Raw genomic sequence first — 24,435 nt, 5'->3', positions numbered from 1 at the left:
TCACCCTTTGGAAGGTCTTGTTTTTAATCCTCAAGGGAGACTAGCCACCCTCCTCACCAAACAAGTTTGGTGGGGGAACCAGTTTAGTCGCCGGTGACCCGACCATGAGGCAGGTAGTACTGGGTTACATGGTACCAGTAGCATATGACATGACCTGACACATACATATATACACACATACATATATACATACATATACATATATATACATATATACATACATATACATATATATACAAACATATATATATACACATACATACATATATATATACATATACATACTTATATATACATACATATATACACATATGTATGATGATTGATTGATTGATGATTGATGATTATTGCAACGTCTTGTCAGACGAGTGCCACTCCCTCAGACATTTAAAATCCATGAGCCAAAATGCCTAAGGGAGTATCTATACAAATATGATGTTACAGAGTCTTAGCTTTGTACGACAGCTAAGTCTCTCTCTCGGTTCAAAATGTTGAGATCCAGTAACAAGCAAGAGCAAGATAGCCAGCAAAAAATTAAACTGCAGACCAGCTTAATGCGGTTGATGGTCTTCCGCTTTATGTTTTTTTTTTAAATCAGAGATTTGCTTCTCCTACAAAGGTTGCCTTCACCTGAAAGGTCGAATGAACACATATGTATACATATATATTTACATACATATACACATATGTATACATATATATTTACATACATATACACATATATCTATGCATATATAGATACATATATACACACATACATATATACACAGACACACGCATACACACACACATACATATATATATATTTTTTAAATAATAAAATGTTTTAATTTCAACAGTATTTCTGGTGGTTAACTGTAGCCGAATTGATTATGGTTATGACGCAAGAGATGACTTCTGTTGCTGGATTTGAATTCATCGACTAGTGTTAATCGTGACACCCTGCACTGATGATTCCCAAAAGGTGAAACACTAGTGTCTAGATATTTAATAATTATTATAGTAAATAATATATAATATATATATATATATATATATATATATATATGCATACATATATATATATATATATATATGCATACATATATATATATATATATATATATATATATATATATATATATATATATATATATATATATATATATATATATATACACGTAGCACGTTCCAAAAGTAATGCGTCCTATTTTTATTCTGCCGAAATGGATCAGAGATATTGCAAATTGCATTATCATGATTACTGAACTTATGCTTTCATGATTTGAAAGTTTCGTCCTCTGTTACAGATACTGATGGTTGTTTAGGACTCTAAAAGTACAAACCCTCTCATAGACGTGCGTTAGAAGTATAAAGACGTTATTTAATTTCTCTATGCAGAAAAAAACTGAATCGATCAACACTCATCGACGCCTATTCAACGTTTATGAAGCCGATACACTTGTCAGCACAGTTAGGTGATGGGCGTGACAAAGCATGCATTTAGAATGATGTAGAAAATTAAATTCTTGAGTACAAAATATTGTTCGTTTTAATGGTACCACTTCTGTCTTCATGGTTCTTTAAAGAGTTAAAACAATTGGAGGCCGTACTTTTTTAAACCACCTGCGCTATATATATATATATATATATATATATATATATATATATATATATATATATATATATATATATATATATAGTAAGTTATAAAATGTATATGGCGATTAAGCTACACTAAATATTCCGCGTTTCATCCACTCTAGGACTCTTCAGGCTTATGCGCATAAGCCTGAAGAGTCCTAGAGTGGATGAAACGCGGAATATTCAGTGTAGCTTAATCGCCATATATATTTTACAACTTACTAACTAGCTCTACCTACGTATTGAGCACTTTTGAAGTAAATAAAGTTTACGCATAAATTTATACTTTCGTATATTAATTTTGTGTGAGTAAATCAAGTAGTTATATATATATATGTGTGTGTGTGTGTGTGTGTGTGTGTGTGTGTGTGTGTGTGTGTCATTAATACATACACATACCGTAGATATATATGTATAAGTACACACGCAGCAAATACTGTGAACATCAACCTGAAAGAACAGTTGGAAATGACTTATATACCATTCATTACGACTATGCAATCCCTACAGCCACCTACCTTGAAATGCTGTTGTAAAACCTGAGTTATATCGAATAAGTCGGAGAGAGTGGCAACCTTGGTTGAAGTGAGTGTCCCTAATGATGGAGGTCTGAACAGAGTTGAAAGGGAGAAACAGACCAAATATCAAGGTCTCATGTATAATATGAAGAGAAACTGGAATCTTAGGCAGATATCAATCATACCATTTATTATAGATGCCACAGGGCTTATGAAGAAGAACCTGAAGTCCTACCTAACTAATATACTTGATGAACCAAGTGCAAAAGAGATCCAGACAATTGCACTTAAGGGAACAGCGAGGATACTAAAAAGAGCTCTCGGCTGGTTTCAATAAAAAGCAGGGCAATGTTGGCAGTCGCTTTGGCTGCCTCATACCTAGCGTTACAATCTTCAAGAAAAAAAATTAAAAAAGGAAAGGCAAACACGTTGAGCACTGTTGAAGTAAATGCTGAAAATATACGTAATATTATTTTATAATATATGTATATGTATACATATCAAATATTGATGAATATAAATGTTTATATATGTCATTAATATACACATGTCTGCACATATGCATGCATATGCAGATGTACTGTGCACATACGCACATACAGACACAGGTACGCATGCAGATACACACACACACACACACACACACACACACACACACATATATATATATATATATATATATATATATATATATATATATATATATATATATATATATAATAGATACGTACATGCATGCATATGTGCACCGAAAACCGTAAACATGTAAACAAGTCGTTGCATAAAAAATATCCAGCATGTCTAATTAGGGTTGTCAATAATCTTTTTAGCCAAGAATTAACTGCAATTGATTCCGTTAATAAACAACCGTTTACAAAGATTCTGTCTATTTATAATTAACTGACATTTTTTTTTTTTAAATTTTAAGTCTTGGCACTCGGCCACGGACATTTGCAACACCATTTCGTGACACGTCATTAGGGTCGCACCTGGCAAATGCACACTGATAAAAAAGCGAGGTCGTAGGCTGAAAAGTCCAGTCAGGTCGAAGTCGAGTCTCAGACGCCGGAGAAATCTTGACATCCGATCTCCCATTGTTCCTCTCCATTCCACCCCGAAAATTATAATTCTTTGGTGTCGTTCGCCTTCCGTCCAAAGATTCCAAACATGCCCCTGGACGCTTTCAACGTTCACGGACTCGTCAACAAAGTCGTGGAGAAAATCCCCCAAAAACAATTATCTGTAAGTAAAAAAAAAAAAAAAAAAAAAAAAAAAAACTGTTTATTCTCTTTTCTCCTTTCTTCTATTCTTTTGTTATTTTTATTTTTCTGCCAGCATCAATCTTCTTTTTAATATCTATTATAATAAAGTCGTAGTCCTTTCTGTCTGTCTGTTCACAATTTGGTTCACATTTACAAAAGGTACGCTGTTTCATAAATAGATTTTAATACTGAAAAGCAGAAACAAAGCACCAAACTAAACAGAAAAGGAAAGAATAGTTCATTGGCCCCCTGTTTGAAAGCGTTGCTAAATAGGAAATCAAATAGAACACGTATATAAAAAATACGTTTTGAAGCCACCCAACGCAAAAAAAATAAACAATTTAAAAATAATGTTTATTAATATATTTCGGTGAAGAAACTCGCCCTTGTCAAGATATTTCTTTTTTCTTCTTACGCCTTATGAAGGTACTTTTAGGGGGGGGGGGCATATTCGTTTAGATGTTGGTCAACAGTTTATTTTTAATATTTATATATAGTCCAGACAGACACAAAAATAAAAGACAAAGGTGTTCGAAGAAGAGTATCTGGGGGAGTGGTGTTCAAGGCGTGGACAGTGTTCAGAGAAGCATGTATTTCAAAACGTGTTTGAGATGTGTTCGAGGCGTAAAGGATTCGAGACGCGTTCGAGACACGAAAGAGCCGAAAGAGGACGTGTTTGAGACACGATTGTTCGGAGAAGTGGAATTCAAGACGTGTTCGTGACACATGAGTGGCGTCAGAGCGGAGAAGAAAAGTCACACGCGGCCAGGAAAGGAAAAATGAATTGTTTAAATATTTAGAAAAAAAAATGCGTTGTTGGAAATCTAATATATAAAAGGCTATATGTCTGTCCGTCTGTCTCTGTCTCCATATTTTCAAACTCTATCTCTTCCGAAACTAAAAGTCGCAGAGCAGTGCTAGAAGCATGAAATGATTGGATTTTTTTTTTTTTTATGGACCATTCTTTTATGGGTCTTTAGCTGGTTTAAATAGTTTCAGGGGTCAAAAATAGGTCAAAATTGAAAAAAAAAAAATCGTTATACATTTTGTACATTCATCTTAGTTTTTTTAAAATTTTATTTTAAAATTTTATTTTTAATCATATGCACGTCACCAGCTTTGAATGCTACAGTCTTGCTTTCAGTTTCGATTCTAACTGATGGCACTCAAACCCCAAATACTTTCATTTTTACTTTTGAAATTACGACTCTATAATAATACTAGCAGGCCGCCCGGCATTTCCCGGCCGTAAAATACGCTTAAATATGATATTTTAATTAATACAGATTTAGTATTTATTATTATATTATATTGGATGCAATGTATGGTAATGATTTTAAAAGTTTTTTTTTTTTATGACTCGTGCGCCACCACGAGAATCGAAACCAAAACGTTTAGCTTACGATTTACTTTTTCCTTTGACATACGTATAACAATAACATATTGAATTTTCAAGAGTATATTTTAAATGCGTGTGCAAAAAAGTCTGGAAACTTATTAAAGGCGCCTTGTATGTCGAGAAGAAGTAGCTTCTTGTTGCTTGCCCGAAACGCTCGCGCCAGTGTGCAACCACGGCCACCATCAAGGTAACTCTTGCAACCACTCAAGGTGCACCCTGTTGGTTTTTATTTCCAGAGAGGGGGTAGTAAGTAGGTCTGGATACTCCTATAATAAGCATACCTTGTGTCCAATTTTGCTGCAATGGAAGTCAGATAAAAATGGAACCGGAAACGGAAATTTCGACTGATAATTACACAAAAATATTTTTGATTAAAATAAAATAATGAATTTTCGTAAAAAGTATCTTTAAAATAAATAACACCGTTCATTTTCTTAATATTGAAAAAATAAATAAATAAAATAAAACAAATGAATAAACAAAAAATAAAAATAAATAAATAAAAATAGAAATGAATTTCATTTTATTGAGTAGTGTGCTGGTTTCGTATTTCGTAGTACTTTCAATCTCTTTCCATTTTTTTTTCATAAGACTGCATTCTAAATACTACCATTTTTTTTTCTTTGGCAGGAAAGGGTTAACATTACCTCAAACGATACCGTAATAATTAAATTTAATTTTCAATATTCTATCTACAAAAAAAATAATAATTTTGTTGTTGTCCTAGTCAAAATAAAACGGCACGGTTTTCTCTTCCCTGCAACCTCTCTCCAACAGAAGAGACGTTGCAAGCCTATCTTTGTTTTATCGTTATTTCCATGGCAGGTGTTCGTCTGAACTCCAATCTCTGGTCCCCCCCTCGCCAACCTTTTACAAAAAACACCCGTCTAGCTGAATCCACCGTCAAAAACTTTCCCCACTCTTTATTTATGCCTAAATCAAAACCTAGATTCCATGAACAAAGCTTCTTTCTTAGAACTGCACGCCTGTGGAACTCTGTTCCGTCTGCCTGCTTCCCTCCTGACTACAACTTGGATGTCTTCAAGTCCAACGCAAACAAATTCCTGATGAACCGTCCCCTTAAGTAGACACTTTAAATATCCACACTAACGTACTGCACTTACAACCACCCTTATCCCTGAGTGGCTTCCGGGCCTTGATAAGTGGTGACCACCTTGTAAAAAAAAAAAAGAAGAAACAATACCGTTTCGTTCAGCTTAAATCGAAACCGAAACACTTAGGTCTCCAACTGCGTTCCCTACAGATAAGTAAGAAAGATTTAATATCAAACGACTTGAAGAAATGAATCGAATTTGAGCATGCGCAGAAAGAAATAGAAATGTCGGCAACTTGAAATGAACATTTTACATTTCAACTTGCCGACTTTTGTACGCGTCATTCATCTATCCAAACAAACTCGTTATAAATGAATCTTGGTGTATGATTACTATTTCCTGATAATTTTAGTGTTATATGACCAGTAGTTTAAGAGCTTATCGGTACAATATTTACACACACAGACAGACAAACACAGACACATCTACTGTTTAATATATAGAGACATATTAGCAGTTCAGCTTTGCTCGGGCTCTATGTACTGTTCATAACTTTATGTGCATATATATATATATATATATATATATATATATATATATTAAAAAGATTGACTCATGTCCAGGTAACCTACATCTAAAATTTCAAGTGTTTATACCCAAAATTGGTGGAGGCGTTTGGTAGAGTCTGCAAAGGTGAACTCCATCAACTTTGACCTCTTGCCAGTCAAAAACCGATTAAAAAGCTTAAAATCGCCTAAAAACCGATTAAAAATCTTGCTGTATGTCTGAATACCCTTTATGTAAAATTTCAAATGTTTAGACCCAAAATTGGCTGAATAGTTTGCTAGAGACCGCAAAGGTCAAATCTTTTGAACTTGACCCATTGGCAGCTACATTTTCGGCCAGAAACCGATTAAAAAGCTTGCCTTATATCTGAATACACTTTATGTAAAATTTCAAATGTTTAGTCCAAAAATTGGCTGAGTAATTTGGTAGAAACCGTAGAGGTCTTTTTTTTTTTTTTTACTTTTGATCCCTTAACATTTATTGTTTTGGGCTCAAATCAAATTAAAAAGTTTGATCCATGTCCAAGCAACTTACATCTAAAATTTCAAGTGTTTAGAACAAAAATTGGCGGAGCAGCTTGGTATAGTTTTCAAAGGTCAAATCGTTGAATTTTTATCTCTTGACAGTCAAATTTCTAGCCGAAAACAATTACGATTTTTCCCTAGTCTCAATACTCCTTATGTCAAATCTCGAGTCTGTAGACTGAAAATTGGTAGAGTAGTTTGGTAGGGGAATGTACGCACACAAACGCACACACAGACAATTTCACTTTTATAGATACTAGCATGGGTGCCCGGCGGTGTTTGGAGGTGCGTGTTGAGCAAAAAAAAAAAAAAGAAAAAAGAAAAAGTGGTAGTAGGAAGGCAGGCTCGAACCCGTACCGCGAAGGAAGAAAAGAACGGGGGGGGGAACATGATGTCTTTGCTGTTACGACCACCGCCAAACCTGAAGTGACGTAGGTTTAAATTAAGGCTAGACAATCGAAAAGAGAAGATGACTTTCGAAAATATTGGCGAAAAAAGCGACTCCTCCCTGTAGAAAAGTGCCCAGTTAAGGGTGAATAAATTAATGTTTTTAGCCAATTTTTCAGTATTTGTCGTCTGAAGGGGCGAGCTTCAAAACGCTACTGATGTTGTGAAAATCCGTCGCCTCTGCCGGAAGTTTTAGGCAGACATGCAAACATACATACATTTATATATTGGTAGCACAAATTTTCGACCCAAACCGATTAAAAAGCTTTCCCTATCTCTGAATACCCTTTATGTAAAATTTCAAATGTTTAGACCAGAAATTGTCTGAGTAATTTGATAGAGACCGCAGAGGTCAATTTTTTTTTAAAACTTTGATCCCTATTATGACCCGTTAACATTTATTGTTTTGGGCTCAAATGAAGTTATTAAGTTAGGTCTAAAATTTCAAGTGTTTAGACCCAAAATTGTCGGAGGAGTTTGGTAGAGTTCTCAAAAGGACAAATCGTTGAACTTTGACTCCTTAACAGAAAAATTTCTGGCCGAAAACCGATCATAAAGATTTTTCCAAGTCTCAGTACCCTGTATATCACATTTCGAGTCTGTAGACTAAAAATTGACAGAGTTATTGCGTAGGGCAATGTACACACTCACACACACGTTCACTTTATATATATATATATATATATATATATATATATATATATATATATATATATATATATATATAGATAGATAGATAGATAGATAGATAGATAGATAGATAAAGACATCGCTTGGAGCAATCGGTGTTCGCACTGAAATAACGATTGCAAAATGCCGGTGAACCAAAGACGATATCTTGAACACTCGAGTTACATGTCCCGGGACTATAACCCGAGATATAACGTACGCCTTTTATTTCAGTGTCTTTATCGGAAAGGAATCCGAAACGATTAGGAAGTATCCCATCTTTCCGAAAAGGAAGTTGTTTGGTGTTTTAAACTCGCCTAAACGACAACAACGCGTTCCTATGGGTAGAATTTCGGCGTTACACTTCCAGCAATTTTCGACAAAGAGTATTTTAATATTTGAGCGTAAAATATTAAAACCACGCACAAATCTGGTTTTTGTTTGCTAGCCCGTTGATTTGGTTTACCTGTTTTATTCTACGGCATATCAACATCTTTCAGGTTATTAAATGTTGGATCCGGTAATTTTGGAAAATTATTCTTTGCTGCAAGTTTTTTTTGTATCTTCCAATATTTATTCATGATTTTTATTTAGAATATTTAGTTCTCTCCTACTGCAAGAACTGTGACGTCAGGCTCGGAAAGTGGGTGCTCCTTGGGGAAGGGGCACTCTGACCTGCAAAATGTGCCTGGGCAGCTCCGTCGTTATACCTCGCTAAGGGCGCCTCAAGCGATTAGCAATAAACTAACCCTTTCTCAAAGAAAGAAGACAAGCCTATGAAGGTGGACCTCCTAGAACTCCACAAAACTAACATCCCACCATAAAACCAACGGGGACCAAATCATTACAGGAATGGTATAATCTATGTTGGCTTTGGGGACCGAGGATAAAAATACCTAGCTGAAAGTTGTTTTTACGGCATATCAATCCTTTTCGTATTCAGCTATTTTAGTAAACGATTTTAAGCTTCGAGTTATTTATATCTTTAAATATTTATTCAAGGTGTTTGGTTTGGTTGTTTTGTAGAGAAAAATTGTTTTTTGTTTGCAGAACATGATTGAGTTTTGCAAATGAAAAGCAAAAAAATAATAAAATCAATGTTTGGTGCATAGAACTCGGGAATCTGATATCTTCAGTCTGATCTGGTGTCCTCAGGTTTGCTTATTGGCGGCTTGGGTCAGTGGTTGCCGGAAACAATCATTCTTTCATACATCGATGATTCATTACTCTATATAAATAAAACAGTAGATGTATGTGTGTGTGCGCCTATGCAAAAATATTTAACCGATAAACTCTTAAACTTTTTTTTTTTTTTTTACACAGTGATCGCCACTTATCAAAGCTCGGAAGCCATTCAGGGATAAGGGTTATTGCAAGCACATTACGTTAGTGTGGAGATTTGATGAAGTGTTTACTTAAGGGGGCGGTTCATTAGGAATTTGTTAACGTTGGACTTGAAGACATCCAAGTTGTAGTCCGGTGGGAAGCAGGTAGACGGAACAGAGTTCCACAGGCGTGCAGTTCTAAGAAAGAAGCTTTGTTCATGGAATCCGCGTTTTGATTTAGACACAGATAAAGAGTGGGGGAAATTTTTCACAGTGGATTCAGCTAAACGGGTGTTTTTTTTTTCGTGAAAGATTGGCAAGGGGGACCAGAGATTGGAGTTCAGACGAGCACCTGCTATGGAAATAACGATAAAACAAGGATAGGCTCGCAACGTCTCTTCTGTGGGAAAGAGGTTGCAGGGTAGAGAAAAGGGCATCCCCCACTGAGCCACGAAGTCGATTTTGTACTCTGTCAAGGCAGGATAGGCTGTTTTTAGCAGCTCCTGCCCAGATATGGCAACAGTATTCCATCCTTGGACTACTCGTCACATAACACTGAAAGTAACAGGAAATAGTAATCATACACTAAAGATGATTTATGACGAATAAAATCTTTGTTTGGATGGATGAATAACACGTACAGAAATATGCCGGCAAGTTGAAATGCAAAATGTTCATTTTAACTCGCCGACATTTGTCTATTACTGCTGCACATGCGCAAATTCATTCATAGCTTGAAGTGGTTTTATTTTAAATCCTTCTTATTTATTTGTCGATAGTTCAAACGGTAGTGAACGCGGTTGGGACGCTAAATGTTTTGGTAGCTGATGGCACGGAAGTGATTTTTTAAAATCTTTTGAAATTAGTACTATATATTAGGTACAATATAATATTAAATCGAGAATTAGCTCTGTAATACTAAATATTAAATCTGCATGAATTAAAATATATGTAAGCGTATTTTATGACCGGGCAAGGCCGGGAGCCACTCGCTAGTTAACCAATAAAGCATTTGCGACACTGTCCCTGCTCTATCGTTATTTTTATGCCAAGTGCTCATCTGAGCTCCAATCTATACCACCCTTGCCAAACTTTCACGAAAAACACTCATCTAGCTGAAATCACTATTAATAATTTCCTCCACTCTTTATCTATGTGCCTAAACCTAAACGTAGATTAGAACTGCACACCTGTGAAACTCTCTTCCGTTCTCCTGCTTTCCAGCTGACTACAATATGGCCGTCCTCAAGTCTTGGTGAGCCGTCTCACAAGTAATCCAATTTCTTGATGAAAACAAGTTCTTGATGAGCCGTCTCCTTAAGTAATCCAATTTATCAAAATACCACTAACGATTACTACGATATTGTCCCATTGACTACTGCACACTCTTTAACCCTAGTCCTAGAGTGGCCACCGGGCCTTGATAAGTGGTGACTCCTATGTAAAAATAAATAAATAAAAAAAAATTCGATGTTTGCTGCATTCTACTTTCATCTGAATATTGAGATACAAACATGACAAGTTGGACTTTATAAACATGCAAAAATAACTTTATTGATTGCTCCTCCATCTCATGCAGTCTCTTTCTCATAGAAGGGACGTTGTCAGTCTTTATATGCTTAATCGTTATTTTCATGGTAGATGTTTGACTCAGCTTCAATCTTGTGTGCATGCTTTACAGGGAAGGAGCGGCATACTCGTCTAATTACAACCGCTGTTAATAAATTCCCCTCCTAACTTTGTGTACCTATAGCTAAAATGGAACTTCCATGAGCAAATTTTCTTTTCTAGAACTGCCCGTCTGTGGAACATGGTGCAACGGGACTGCTTCCCGATTAATAACAACATTGCCGTTTTCAAGCCCATTAGAAACAAATTCTTGTCGAGACATCTTAAATAATCAGTTTCTGACCAGTTACAACCATCGTTGCAAATTCGCTCGATGTTTCACTGTCTACCTGAAAAAAAACAAAAAAAAAAAAAAAAAAACAATAACATCTATCCTCCAGTAGCCTTTGGACCTTGATAACCCATGGCATGTTAGTAACCCCCACCCCGAAAAAGAAAAGATTCAAATAATATCAATATGATCGAAAATGTTTATTCACCTCCCAGTGAAGGTGAGTACGTAACAGGTCCGGATTAACATAAAAATGAAAGTGTTATATAATGGATGACCCTATGTCGGATAGTGATTATATTAGCTAGTGTTAATGTTGATAGAGTCGAACTAAGTGCAAATGAAAGTGACACGACGTTTGAGAAATAAACCAGTTCCCACAGAGAATAATAGAAAGAGCGAGCGAGCGAGCGAGAGAGAGAGAGAGAGAGAGAGAGAGAGAGAGAGAGAGAGAGAGAGAGAGAGAGAGAGAGAGAGCCTGAAGGTTAGCTACGAAGTTCAACAGGTCAAAATAGAATAAAAAGATACGTCAGCCAACATGGTAGGACATTACGGACATCGGAGTTTACGGGGAAACGAAGTTCGAGATCAGTTTGATTATGGGCGTGGCGCGAGACGGATCGCCAATCATGCTGTAATCACCAAGAGCGAAATGCCTTGTAAAATCTCTGTTGGTTACGTCCACGCATTTATCTTTAATAAGATAGTTGACTAACTAGTTATGAGAATGCGATTCATATTATTTGGATTATTCCTGCTATTGTTCTCATCTTGAGTGTTATTTTCACAACATTTCGATCGATGTAATCTCCGTCCTGCTTCAGGTGTATCTTGTTGAACTCGGGAATCTTTCATGTCGAACCCAGGAATCTGCAAGAAATTTCGAACGGGACCCTTTATTTAATCCACGGGAATAGCATGCTCTCGTTCCGTCAGCCATGACTGGGTAGAAGTCCGAAGTAATTCGTAATTGTAGTTTGAATCTGATATATCTTTCTTTAGATAATCATTACACAGGACATTCACTTAGGGTTAATACAATTTTTTATTTACACAGAGAATACAAGCTGAGAGTCTGTCTCTCTCAGTGTCTTGGAACTCTCTCATTCTCGGAGGAGTATTTCTACATTGTCTGTATCCGGAGGGGTGCTAGATCATTCCATTATAACAGAAAGATAACGGGAATAATTAATTTCTCTCTGTCTCTTTCTCCCTCTCTCTTTTATGTACGAAATATTTATCGCCAAAAATAAATTTAATTATAATTTCCCAACAAACATCTTAGTTTCCTTCTCTGTACTCGTCCAAAAGTTTTATTTGGCTAACTCCACTGATGACGAGTCACGGTCGTACGACCGAGGAAGGCGAAAGGAATTAATGCAGCAATCACTAGACGAAACTGCAAGGAAGAGGAAGAAGAAAAACAGGGAGAAAAGGTATGTACCCCCATAGACATATCTATAATGAACATTGAGGTTGTCGTTTTAAAGTAACAATTTAATGATGTACTAAATAAAGGAGTAGAGAACAATGGATCAAATGAACGCGCGAAATGCGTATAAAAGAGAAAGGCAAAAGCTTCTATTAATTATGTATGACCGATTTAGGGACGACAAATGTACGACTAGGTAGGAAAACTGCCCCTGCAGCTTTTTTAGGTACGTCATTCGAGCAAACTGTGGCTAAAATTTGAAAAAATATCAGCCAAAAGTAAATTCGATTTTTTTTTTTACACAATAAGAACTTCATTTAGACGGACTGCTGTGGTGTTTTTTTTTTTGTTTTGTTTTTTTATTTGCTTTTTCGTTAAACTCTACAAGGTTTTTTTCTTTTATTTTCAGACTTAATGGAAACATTAACAAAATACGAGTCTAACGTAATAATAAGAAAAGAATTCCAGCGCACTAGGCGCAGTGCACCCTGGCTTACAAAATAAATAAATAAAATACTCGGGCAACCCGGTCGGCATTTCCCGGTAAGGGTGTTTAAGGCGATTAGCAGTAAACTATTCCCTTCTCAGAAAGAAGATGAATTTTGGGTGGGTAGCCCTCGCCATTGTCATTTTTACTTTAGGTAAACATTCTAGTACCAGATGAGTGCCCATTTGGGAATACTAGGCGCTGTATGTGCTCTCCACTTACCTCGGCATTGTTTCCAGTCGTCCTAAACTTATATGCTTCCAACTGGAATTAAAACCTGCCAATTCGGGAGACGTATGGTTGGAGATTGACAAACTTAGTACAAAAATTCTCGTGTAAGCACCCTACAGTGGGTATCCATAGTATGTCATAGTCTCACTCTCTATATAGTAAGTCAATATAGTGAAAAAAGGAGTGTACGTTATTCCATTACAACAACTATGATGTCATTATATCAACAATAAGAACTACTAGACAGAAACAGAGAGACGTCTCTATCCACTGAGCAATAACTTGCTAGGTGTCATCAAATCAACACGACCCCAGCTGCTTACATGAAGCGCCATCACGCGGATAATATGTTGGGATCAAAGAATTGATACCCATAGTGTTACAAACTAGAGATATATGATATTGGCAGGTGTAAGACGTGTTCAAACCTGATAGAGGATGCAGTCAGACTGAAAGGTTCCCGAGTGGCAGATTATTTTTTGCTTGTATATAAAGACTAGAATTTACATTTTTTGCTGTTTGTATTATTGGTGTACTAAAATAATAATTAATATATGAAAGCAAGAAAATACCCTGCCTATATTTCAGGATATGAATCCTGATTATTTTTAATTTGATGCCAAATAATCCAATTGAAAATATATTTAATCGAATGAGAAGGCAATGATGGTCGTCGAGAGGTTTTTTCGTTTTGGAGATATCATTTGAGCATAGTGTGGGGCAGGTGCTAATGTGATTGCAAGTGGAGTGGATAGAATAAGTTTAAGAAACCTCTGCTTACTAGCCAGCAGAGTGTTACCGTTGTCAACAAAATAGTTTATAAAGCATGTGTATGCAGTGTAATTAGGTTTTTGAATGGCAAATTATTTTTTGCTTGTACAGGGTGACCAAACAAACAAACAACAGCAAAAAAAAACGGACCCAGCTCTAATTAGGCCCCGTTTCTTAGTGTTTTGTCTGAATGAAATGAAACTTTGGTCATAACTAGTTTATTATATTCAAAACATAACATCAAAACACTACGGTCTTTGGCTTTTTTCTCCGTTCTACAGCATATGTTCTAGATAGCCTCTATTTAGCTTTTTTTTGGGGGGGGGTCACCCTTTATAAACCGTGGCACGTTAGTAACCCCCCCCCCAAAAAAAAGAAAAAATTCAAATAATATCAATATGATAGAGAATATTGTTTATTCACCTCCTAGTGAGGGTGAATACGCAACAGTCCCGGATTAACATGAAGATCAAAGTGTTATATAATGGATGGCCCTATGTCGGATATTGCATCAGCAAGCGTTAATGCTGTTTTTATTACTGATGTATTAAAATAATAAAGCAATAATAATTAAAAAAACCCAGTAAAAACGTAAATTTCTTTATATGAAAGCAAAAAAAAAAAGTTCTTGTATCCTATATCAGGATAGGAGTCCTGATTATTTTTAATTTCATGCCAAATAATCCAACTGAAAAAATATTTAATCGAGTGAGAAGGCGATCGACACGTCATATCCTGCCGGAATAGCATTTTCGTTAAAATAGTTCTCCAGTTGTATTTCTTTAACATAGCCAATGCATCCTCTATGTATTTTTACCCTGGCAATACATATTTATTTCAATTGCGTGTAAAGACATTTGTAATTACGTCTGTAATCGTCATTTACGTATATTTTATTATATCGCTCTTCATTATCTGTGAGAAATAAATGTATAAATGTAAATTCAACTGTCTTTATTATTACTGCTTATTTTTTACTATATGCAGCATAATTACGTTGACATATCAAATCTCATTAGATCATCAAATCAATCAACATTGGGCCTGGTTAGTACCAGATGGGTAACCATTTGGGAATATCAGGTGCTGATGTCGGATGATGTCAACATCTCAGTGCAATAACTGCAAAAATCCTCTATCTGTATAAGATTCAGGTGCGCCCTACAATGGAGTACTGTTGCCACATATAGGCAGGGCTGCTCGCCACGCCTTATCCTGCCTTAATAAAGTTCAAAACCGGCTTCGAAACCTAGTAAGATGTCATTTTTTCTTCCTTTCAACCTCTTTCTCACAGAAGGGACATCGCCAGCCTGTCTCTGCTCTATCGCTATTTTCATGATAAGTGCTCGCCTGGACTCCAATCTATGGTCCTCGTTTGCCAGACTTTCACAAAAAGAGCACTCGACTAGCTAAAACTACTATATATGATTTTCCCCACTCTCTGTGCCTAAATGTAGACGCAGATTCCATGAACAGAGCTTCTTTCCCAGAACTTTATTGCTTTTTCCGGAAGCATCTTATAAATTGTACAAACTAAACTTATCGGGGTTTTTTACACACACACACACACAAACACACACACACACACAAACACACACACACACACACACACACACACACACGATAATTTTATAAACAGAGATTATTACTATCTCTGCCCATCTTAGTGAGGTTGACGTCTAAATTTATCCATTTACAACGAAGTTTTCCGTTTTATTTCAATAAAACCATTTCTATTTTCAGGTTCGCTATGGAACCACGGAAGTCTACCCAGGAATCACCCTAACTCCGTTTATGACAAAGAGCCATCCCCACATTCGATTCGATTGCGAGCCGGGTGCCTATTATACCCTCATCATGAATGGTAACAAGAATTTTTATTAACTTATGGTAGACGTATTTTTTTCCCATTTGAATACAAGCAAAAAATAAAAGAAACACAAATTCTTTACAAATTCTTAAACAATTTTCGCAATTTGTATTATTTTGATTATTTAGACGAGTCTTCTCATCTTGAGTGTTGTTCTTCACAATGTTTCGGCCGCTATAACCTCCAACATTTTTCAGGTGTATCTGTTACGTTTCATTATTATTATCATTATTATTATTATGATTATTCTTTTCTTGTTGTTATTGTTGTTATTAAAAGTGCATGTTAGAGAGTCTTATTAAGAGAGAGTCTTATTACAAGTGATGTTGCGTTCCGTGTTCGGGTTATGAAGTGATTCATATATACAAAATGTTCGTACTTAGAAGTGTTAGTGAGGAGGTAGTGTTGAGACAGTCTTGGTGTTCGCATTGTGTATGTAAAGACATTTTAAAACACATGATATACAAGACATATAATGACAATTTCCACTTTACCTTTTTGGTAGAATTACAACACAAAGACGACGTTTATAAGAACACATGATGGGTTTATTTCCATGGACCGGCCGGTGGCTTTGCTTTCAGGCATTCAAAGTTTCACATTCTAACTTTCAAAAGTTACCGTCTCGCTTCTAGACGTTCGACTCCCAACTCCAGACTATTGTCTGTCGTCCTCAGACTCTCTCTCAGACTCTCTCTGACTCTCTCTTTAGCTCTAAAGTTTCTAAATATATCGAGAACTTCCCATTTTCCATGACGTCATACACATGTTAAAACATGTGTCTTCTTTCACGTGTTCTGGAAATGCGTGTCCTTTGTTTACAAAAGGAATTTTAACCTATATTCCCAGTAACCTATATTTCCAATATGTTAAAAACATGTTTATTAAATTATCTTATAGTTGCATTCTTCAATTGAATTTTCATAACAGAATTGACAATGAACATTCATTTCTTCAAACTATTTTATCTCTAAGCTAAACAATGGTTTGTTTTTTACATTCCATTTGCTAATTCTCTCTCGTAATCTATTTCTAAACCTAAATTACGAGGTTCGAATTTCGTCTATTCTATTTCATTTTCATTTTAACTAAATCTCTCTACTTTTATACTTACATGAAAAGGAGACAGCCCTTATCATGTAACATATCTTCTAGAATGCGGGAATCTTTCTTTCCAACTCTGGAATCTACACAGAATTTCTCAAAGACCTGCAGCGCAACGGATAAAGTCCTAGGCAAAATTGAGTTCTAACTGACAGTCTACTGGAAGTTGAAGGGTACATCCGCAATGCTGGCGATACTAAGAATACAATTGCGGATGACTTAAGATATCTACCTTGTCATGGCTGACGGGGCGAGAGCATACTATCCTCGTGGATTAAATAAAGTGTTCTGTTCAAAATTCCGTACATATTCCCGAATGCGATAGAAAGATTCCAGAGTTTAACAAGATACATCAAAGAAGGTCGGACGTTACATCAGTCGAAACATTGTGATAGTAACATATGATACAAGAACAATATCATCCAAATCATCCAAATTATCGAACCTCATCTAAAAATCATTGAGAACAGTTTCGTAATATTCGCTTTATAGGAAAAACAGTTATAATTCAAATTTGTTTTTTAAATATTCAATTAAATATTTGTTCGTATGTATCTTTTACTAGCAGACAGGCAGACTCGAACCCGTACCGCGAAGGAGGAAAAGAACGTAAAGAAAGTAACATCTTTGTCGTTGCGCACATCGCCAAACCGGAAGTTGCGAAGGTTTAAATTAAGGCTAGTCAATCGAAAAGTTCTGAAAATATCGGCGAAAAAAGCGACCCCTCCCTTTAGAAAAGTGCCGAGTTGAGGGTGAAGGAACTGACTTTTTCTTGATTTACACAATCTAATTAATTAGTTTAATGGGTGATACAACAAAGCAAATCTTTCCGTTATTTTAAAACGCGAAACATCCTTTATATTACATAGAAAAGTCCGAATAAGAAAAGTTCGTTATTTTTTTATTTATTTATTTATTTTTCCTTTCTTTCTCATTCTCTCCCGTGGTAATCTTTATTTTCAACCATTTTGAACCTTGTTTGTACAAAAGGTCTGGTCATCACAGCACCAAATAATCTTATGTAACGCGGCTGTTAAATTTTAACTCTGATCCGGCATTGTGTATGAAAGTCCCGCAAAGAAACAAAGGAAAGAAATTCGACACGAGTTGTTTTTCTTTCAATTGAAAAAAAAAAAATGCTAACAGTCGTTTCTATACCAAGCCAGCGACAACATGGTTGCATTCTGAATTTCCTACTCGAAGTCAATTAACAGTTTTTTGGTATGCAGCTGTGGTGTCTGTAATTCATTCCACTGTATATAGCCGTCTGAAATTTTTGTTAAAAGTTCAGAGTATAAATGAGTCTTACATCTTGTTTAAAAGTTCCTGCCGTCCGCCAGGTGCCGCGTTGAAACATTGCATTTTGTCCTCCCACGTATGCACGTGCATTTTCCGTGACGTTACGCTTGCGCCACAGCTTGGTTATTTGTATATGTAGATGCCGCTGTGTCAGTGGCTTCATTACACACTGAGACATCATAACACGTATACACACACACACACACACACACACACACACACACACACACACACACTGCCACAACAGCTTTATCCATAAGAAGCAGTGGACACACTAATGACGTTTTTCGCTGTGGTTTCACGCGTTGCCAATCGATAGAAATAAATTCTAATAAGATCTTTTACTAATGGATTGTGACGAATCTTTCACTAATTTTCTTTTTCATATTTCTTCTTTCTTTTTACCCCAGATCCGGATTTCCCCAGTCGTGCTGATCCAAAATTTTCCGAATTAAACCATTGGCTTGTGGTTAATATCCATGATGGGGATATTAGCAGAGGCGATACTATGCATGAATACATTGGACCACTACCTGCCAAAGGAACAGGTATATTAATGAATATCCTATATGGTTATATATATATATATATATATATATATATATATATATATATATATATATATATATATATATATATATATATATATATATTATACATACACTAGTGTTGGGACGATTGATCGAAATCGGAAAAATCGAAACTTTTCTGGGTATAAAATCGAAAAATGTTGTTCTTTTAATTTTTTTTTAAATAAAATTTTCCACTGCTTGTAGTAATAAAATAATAAATATTTATTGATTTTTAAACTACTAGTAAAACTAAAATCGATAGATTATCTCCCGTCAAGTGGATTTTTACGTTTGAGAAATATATGCACATTTAACATATTTTTTAATGGTAATCGTGAAAAATAACTTTATAGTTAAATGTAAAAAAAAAATTATAAAGAATCAGAATCGGTAATTGTATCGGAATCTGTAATTATATTGGAATCGGGAAAAATATTGGAATCGCCTCGTCACTAATATATACCTTATTAATATTTTTTAACCAAAAATTTTAATATATTAAAATATATTAAAATCGGTAATGTTCATATATCAATAAAAATAATAATAAATAAGTCAAAATCAATTGACTCAAGAATTAAACTTCATGATAACGAGTTATAATCAAACATGCAAATATTTTCACCAAATGAAGACAATAAAAAATAAGATAACATCATATTGTGTATTTTCATATTTGTTACAATTGTTCTGTGACCATTAGAACAATTTCAAACATTCAAAAGTATTCCAAAATAGCCACTCTTCAGGCGGCGAAATACACTATTTATGCCGTAATACACTATTCGTACATTACCGAACCTTCTGTGATAACAATATTTGTTTGTTTTATCACGATTGTCATTTCGTTTTCTATAGCTTGATTGTTTATTGTGGGAGTACCGACGGCCTGCTTGTAGTTGTTTTGACAGGTTTTCTACCGTAGACTTGAGTTCTTTCGGTCCCTCGTCTCTTTTATGGGCTGGTTGCCGTTGAATAGTGTTTACCCTTCAGCTTCGAAGACTTTCATGAATCCGATCTGCTATATCAGCTAGTTTTTCGGTCTTCGTCTCCTCTCTCATGGGTGTGAGGAGTTGTGTAGTTGTAGCGGGTAATTTGTCCAGTCATCAGGTCCGCATGATATTCTCAGACATTTTGTTGTCACTCAGCAAGGTTCGCATGTGTCATAGTAGTGGTGTACGGTCTCCTAATTCAACCTTAGTGAAAAGGTTGCGCAGCATTTTTTCATTAGAAACATCGGTCCGTTTTAAAATCGTACGGGTTAACATCCGGAACATTTTCAAGTAAATCCGTTATTTCCTCGACAAGGTTCACTGGCAGTTTTTCTACTAAGAAACAATACCACGTTCTCTGGGAGGAGATCCGTTTCGCATCGAATAATGCCTGAACTTGAACAAACCAGGACGATGTTAGTCAGGTTGAGAACTGGGATATTCAATGATAGTGTAGCTAGAGCGGTTTCCGAAGATTGTTATTCCATTTTCTTGTTCCTTTTCGTCTTTTTTTCTTTTCTTTTTTTATTGTACCTATTTACAATGCATCTCCACCGGACAAAGTTAGACACCAGAGTCGTTTTTGTAGTGTTCAAGGTCGGGTCACAAATTTGTCCGAGGGACTTATGCAAATCCCCAACAGATTTGCGAACGGATTAAACGTTTTAAAGTGAGTAAAACCACTAAAAACTTTTGCAGATAGGGAGAAGAGCAACTTATCTTGCTTTTGATAACATTTATTTGTCATATTTTATTTTTAAATTTAACCACTTTTTCGTACCTCGGTGGATTGTAAAACAAACACCAAATGCGATTTTTTTTTTACTCTTTCCAAAGATGTAAGGATTTTCGTTGCTTATTCAGAATTCCCTCTGTATTAAAAAAAAAAAAAATTTGTATAATGCACGTAAGCGTGATGTTTGCAAAAAAAAAACAAAACAAAACAAAAAAAAAAACGGTCCTTATAAGAGTCGACCGATCATTTTAAGCAAAACCAGTATTACGCACTAAATTGTCATGTCGAAAATAGTAATATTAAAAAATTACGAAAATTCATCGAGTGGAAAGTTATTTATAATTAAAAGTAATTTTTTCCGAAAATTTGGCAAAATTGCGTTGTTATAAAGTAGAAAATGAAGAGTTCACACACAGGGGACATAACTCAAAACGCAAAATTTACATTAAACCGTAATAGCTTCCGACATTTGTAGCCTATAGCGATAGACTTTTTTTTTTTTTTTTTTAATTATTTTTACTAAAATCACAATAGTAGTTTTTCTATCCGATGAATTTTCGTAATTTAAAAAAATATATTATGGCAATTAAGTACGTAATATTGTTTGTTCGTTTTTGCTTAAACCAACGTATTAAAAAAAATCGGTCTGCGACAAGTACAAAAAAAACTTTGTTTTTTAGAAATATTTTAGTTAAGAACTAAACAAGAAACATGCCAGTCCGTCTGTATTAAAAACAGTCGTTTCTTATTGTTCTTGACATAAGAATCCCAGGTTGCTCAAATGATGTGTCGATATCACACGAATAGAGAAACAGCCGAGGCCACTTGTCGTGCTTTAATTTTTCATGCATAAATAATCAAACCTATGATTGTTTATTTTAGTAGTAGTAGTAGTAGTAGTAGTGCTTGTTCTCAAACCAGTTCTAATACTAGAAGAAAACAATAGTTGCAACATGAATAATTCCTTTATCAATCTCAAACAACAACAACAATAATAATAATAATAATAATAATAATAATAATAATAATAATAATAATAATAATAATAATAACAATAACAATAATAACAATAATAATAATAAAAACGGTAGGTAAATTTTTACTTACCTTAAGCGTAACATTAACTTTTGAAATGACTTTTATAGGTTTTCGGGCATGCTGAAAATTAATATTACAGTTAAATTTTGCGCAGATAAGTAGTTTTCTGGCTATGAAGACATTTTTTTTAAAATGCATTACTTAATCAATGGTGTTCGCTATTCTTAACATGGGAAGGGGGTGTTTTATAACACGCATGCGCATTACTACTCTTTAGTTGGAGAAAAAAAAAACATGGTCACCAGTGGGATTACATCCGATAATAAACGTCTTAATATCCAAAAAAAGTACTATGCACAAGATTTAAATGTGATATTCGTTTTCAGCATACCCGAAAACCTTAAAAGGCGTCATTTTTTAAGGTTAGTATTGAAGTGGGAAGAAATTTAAAAAAAAAAATACCAAATGGTATTTAAATTTGTTTTTGTTTTCTTTTTTTTACGCAGGTCATCATCGTTACGTATTTATGTTGTACAAACAGCCGAAAGGAAGAATCGATGTTTCCGGAATCAAGAAACTAAACGCTCGCACCTGGGAAGGTCGCAAAAACCATAGCATCAAGGATTTTGTTAAGAAGTACCAGTTGCAAGATGGAGGATTTGGTAACTTCTTCCAGTGTGAATGGGATGATTACGTTGCTAAGAGCCAAGAACAGAAGAAAGTGTAGGAACGGACGCCATCTGCAATATTTTGCTTCCGAAATACTGAAATTTCGGTATTCTATTCTAATTTTAAATCATTTAAATCAGCTAATATGATAACGAATAAGACGTTACGACAATCATGAAGAAAGACCTGTTCGTCTAAGAGACGTAACTCTGCTTTTACTAACAACATGAAATATTATATTTACTTCTTTTAGATTATATTTACTTCTTTTTTTTTTTTTTTTTGCAATTTCAAAGTAGTTGGAAAAATAAAACATTTTTTTATTTGAAATAGATATATTTATCTTTTGTTACATTTTTTCTTACATTGACACGAATGATCTTAATACTAGTAGAGTGACGTCACTTAGACGAACAGGCCTTTCTTCATGATTACCGACGTTACTATGTTAGGTAAATAAAGGTGTTTTCATTTAATTTAAACATACGTTGTTTTTCTTTATTTATTTCTTTATTAATACTACTACCTTTACGATGATGACAAGTATTACTATTAACGCATATCAGTTATGTCTGGTCGTGTATGAAGGGCTAGTTATGTCTGGTCGTGTATGACGGGCTAGTTATGTCTGGTCGTGTATGAAGGGCCAGATACGTAAGTGCCAATCTGGACACAAGAATATCTTATATTAGCTCCTTTAGCGGTGTTGGTACAGTAACCTGATACATCAATTCCCATCTTTACTAAGTTTCTACAGTTTTCGTACAAAGATAAATATTTGAAATTTCATGAGAAAACGCAAGTACACAATGAACGAGTAATCCAAATAAAATTTGGCAGCACTCCTTTTCAGTGACGCACCATTTTTTTTAACTTCGCTGGGTTTTCTCAACTGCCAAAGACTAGACTCGCTGTCATCTTCAATTCGTCCATCCTAACGTAACTATTCCCTTCGTATGCAAATTAATGCCTTTATTTTTTCGAACAATACGCCACCATGAAGAGTCGACCATCGTTTCCTGGCATCTGTCTTAGAGGCCGCCGGTTTTAAACCGGACTTTTGCAAGTGGATTTCCATGATGTATCAACAGCCCACGGCTGTCGTGCAAGTCAACGGAAAGCACTTGAAACCCTTTGTTATCTCTCGGTCGGTTCGTCAGGGTTGTCCGCTGTCGCTCCTCCTTTATGTCTTGGCCTCTGCTCTGCAACCTGAGACGTGGGAAGGCAAAGTCGGCCCTGCGCGGAATAGCTCTGCCTGGCGGCTCAGCTGTCAAGGTATCCGTGTTCGCCGATGATGTCACGGTCTTTGGAGGCATTCACACAGTACGTAAGAATCACGGGGGGGGGGCAAGATAAACCGCAGTAAGTCAGTTGGATTGCGGTTGGGCGCCTGGAGTGGCAACGCAAACCTCCCGTACTGGTCGTATGTCAGCGAGATGACAACTCGCCCGATTACCATATCTCTCTAAATTTCACCCATCTTGGAGAGAAAGAAATCAATCACTAACCCCCAACATCCCTCACCCCCCAAATTTTCTTTTCTCCATTTCGTCCCATCTAGAGAGCATCCCCACTTAGAGACTGGCCCGCAGGAGCTCAGTTTCCTTTACAAACCAAAGTGGAACGGGCAGTCTAGCAACTAGACGGGGTTGGGAGGGCCTTACTAATCACTACTGGGATTTTTTTCCCCCCGCCCTCGACACAAATGAATTATTGTATTACCTTTATTTTTATCTTTTTTGTTTTTACACGCTAATAAAAAATGTTTTAAAAATTGGGTGCTAAGTGGGACGTCCCCAAGTACAAAAGGGCGAATGCGGTATTATGGTGAAAGAAGATTCTAGCTAAGAGAAACTTTTGTTTAGTTCTAGAGTGACAAGGATGACCAACGACCCCATTTTTCCCACCCTTTTGAGTTAACCTTGTGCTTAAGTTTTTTGTTCAT

General features: G+C 35.6%; 2 protein-coding genes across 3 annotated transcripts in view; one reads left to right on the top strand and one right to left on the bottom strand.

The window, feature by feature from the left end:
- Positions 1-22,972, top strand: part of LOC145283754 (protein D2-like) — a 197,704-nt gene extending 174,732 nt beyond the window's left edge. Inside the window, exons 2-5 of one of the 2 annotated variants that reach the window (XM_080132817.1) lie at positions 3,070-3,383; positions 15,954-16,074; positions 18,894-19,031; positions 22,328-22,972. In XM_080132817.1, coding sequence (XP_079988943.1) covers positions 3,309-3,383; positions 15,954-16,074; positions 18,894-19,031; positions 22,328-22,548 — 555 coding nt within the window. In that variant the 5' untranslated portion in view covers positions 3,070-3,308 and the 3' untranslated portion in view covers positions 22,549-22,972. Of the gene's footprint in view, positions 1-2,953; positions 3,384-15,953; positions 16,075-18,893; positions 19,032-22,327 lie in introns of those variants that run through there. The other variant, XM_080132818.1, reaches the window with a different exon arrangement.
- Positions 1-24,435, bottom strand: part of LOC145283752 (ubiquitin thioesterase zranb1-B-like) — a 578,310-nt gene that overhangs the window by 457,494 nt on the left and 96,381 nt on the right. The gene's annotated exons all lie outside the window — the stretch shown is intronic.

Source organism: Euprymna scolopes, chromosome 8 (assembly GCF_053919585.1).
Source record: "Euprymna scolopes isolate OS-2025 chromosome 8, ASM5391958v1, whole genome shotgun sequence".
Classification (NCBI taxonomy): domain Eukaryota; kingdom Metazoa; phylum Mollusca; class Cephalopoda; order Sepiida; family Sepiolidae; genus Euprymna; species Euprymna scolopes.
The sequence above is the reverse complement of the archived record's forward strand: the minus strand, read 5'-3'. Positions and strand labels throughout refer to the sequence as shown.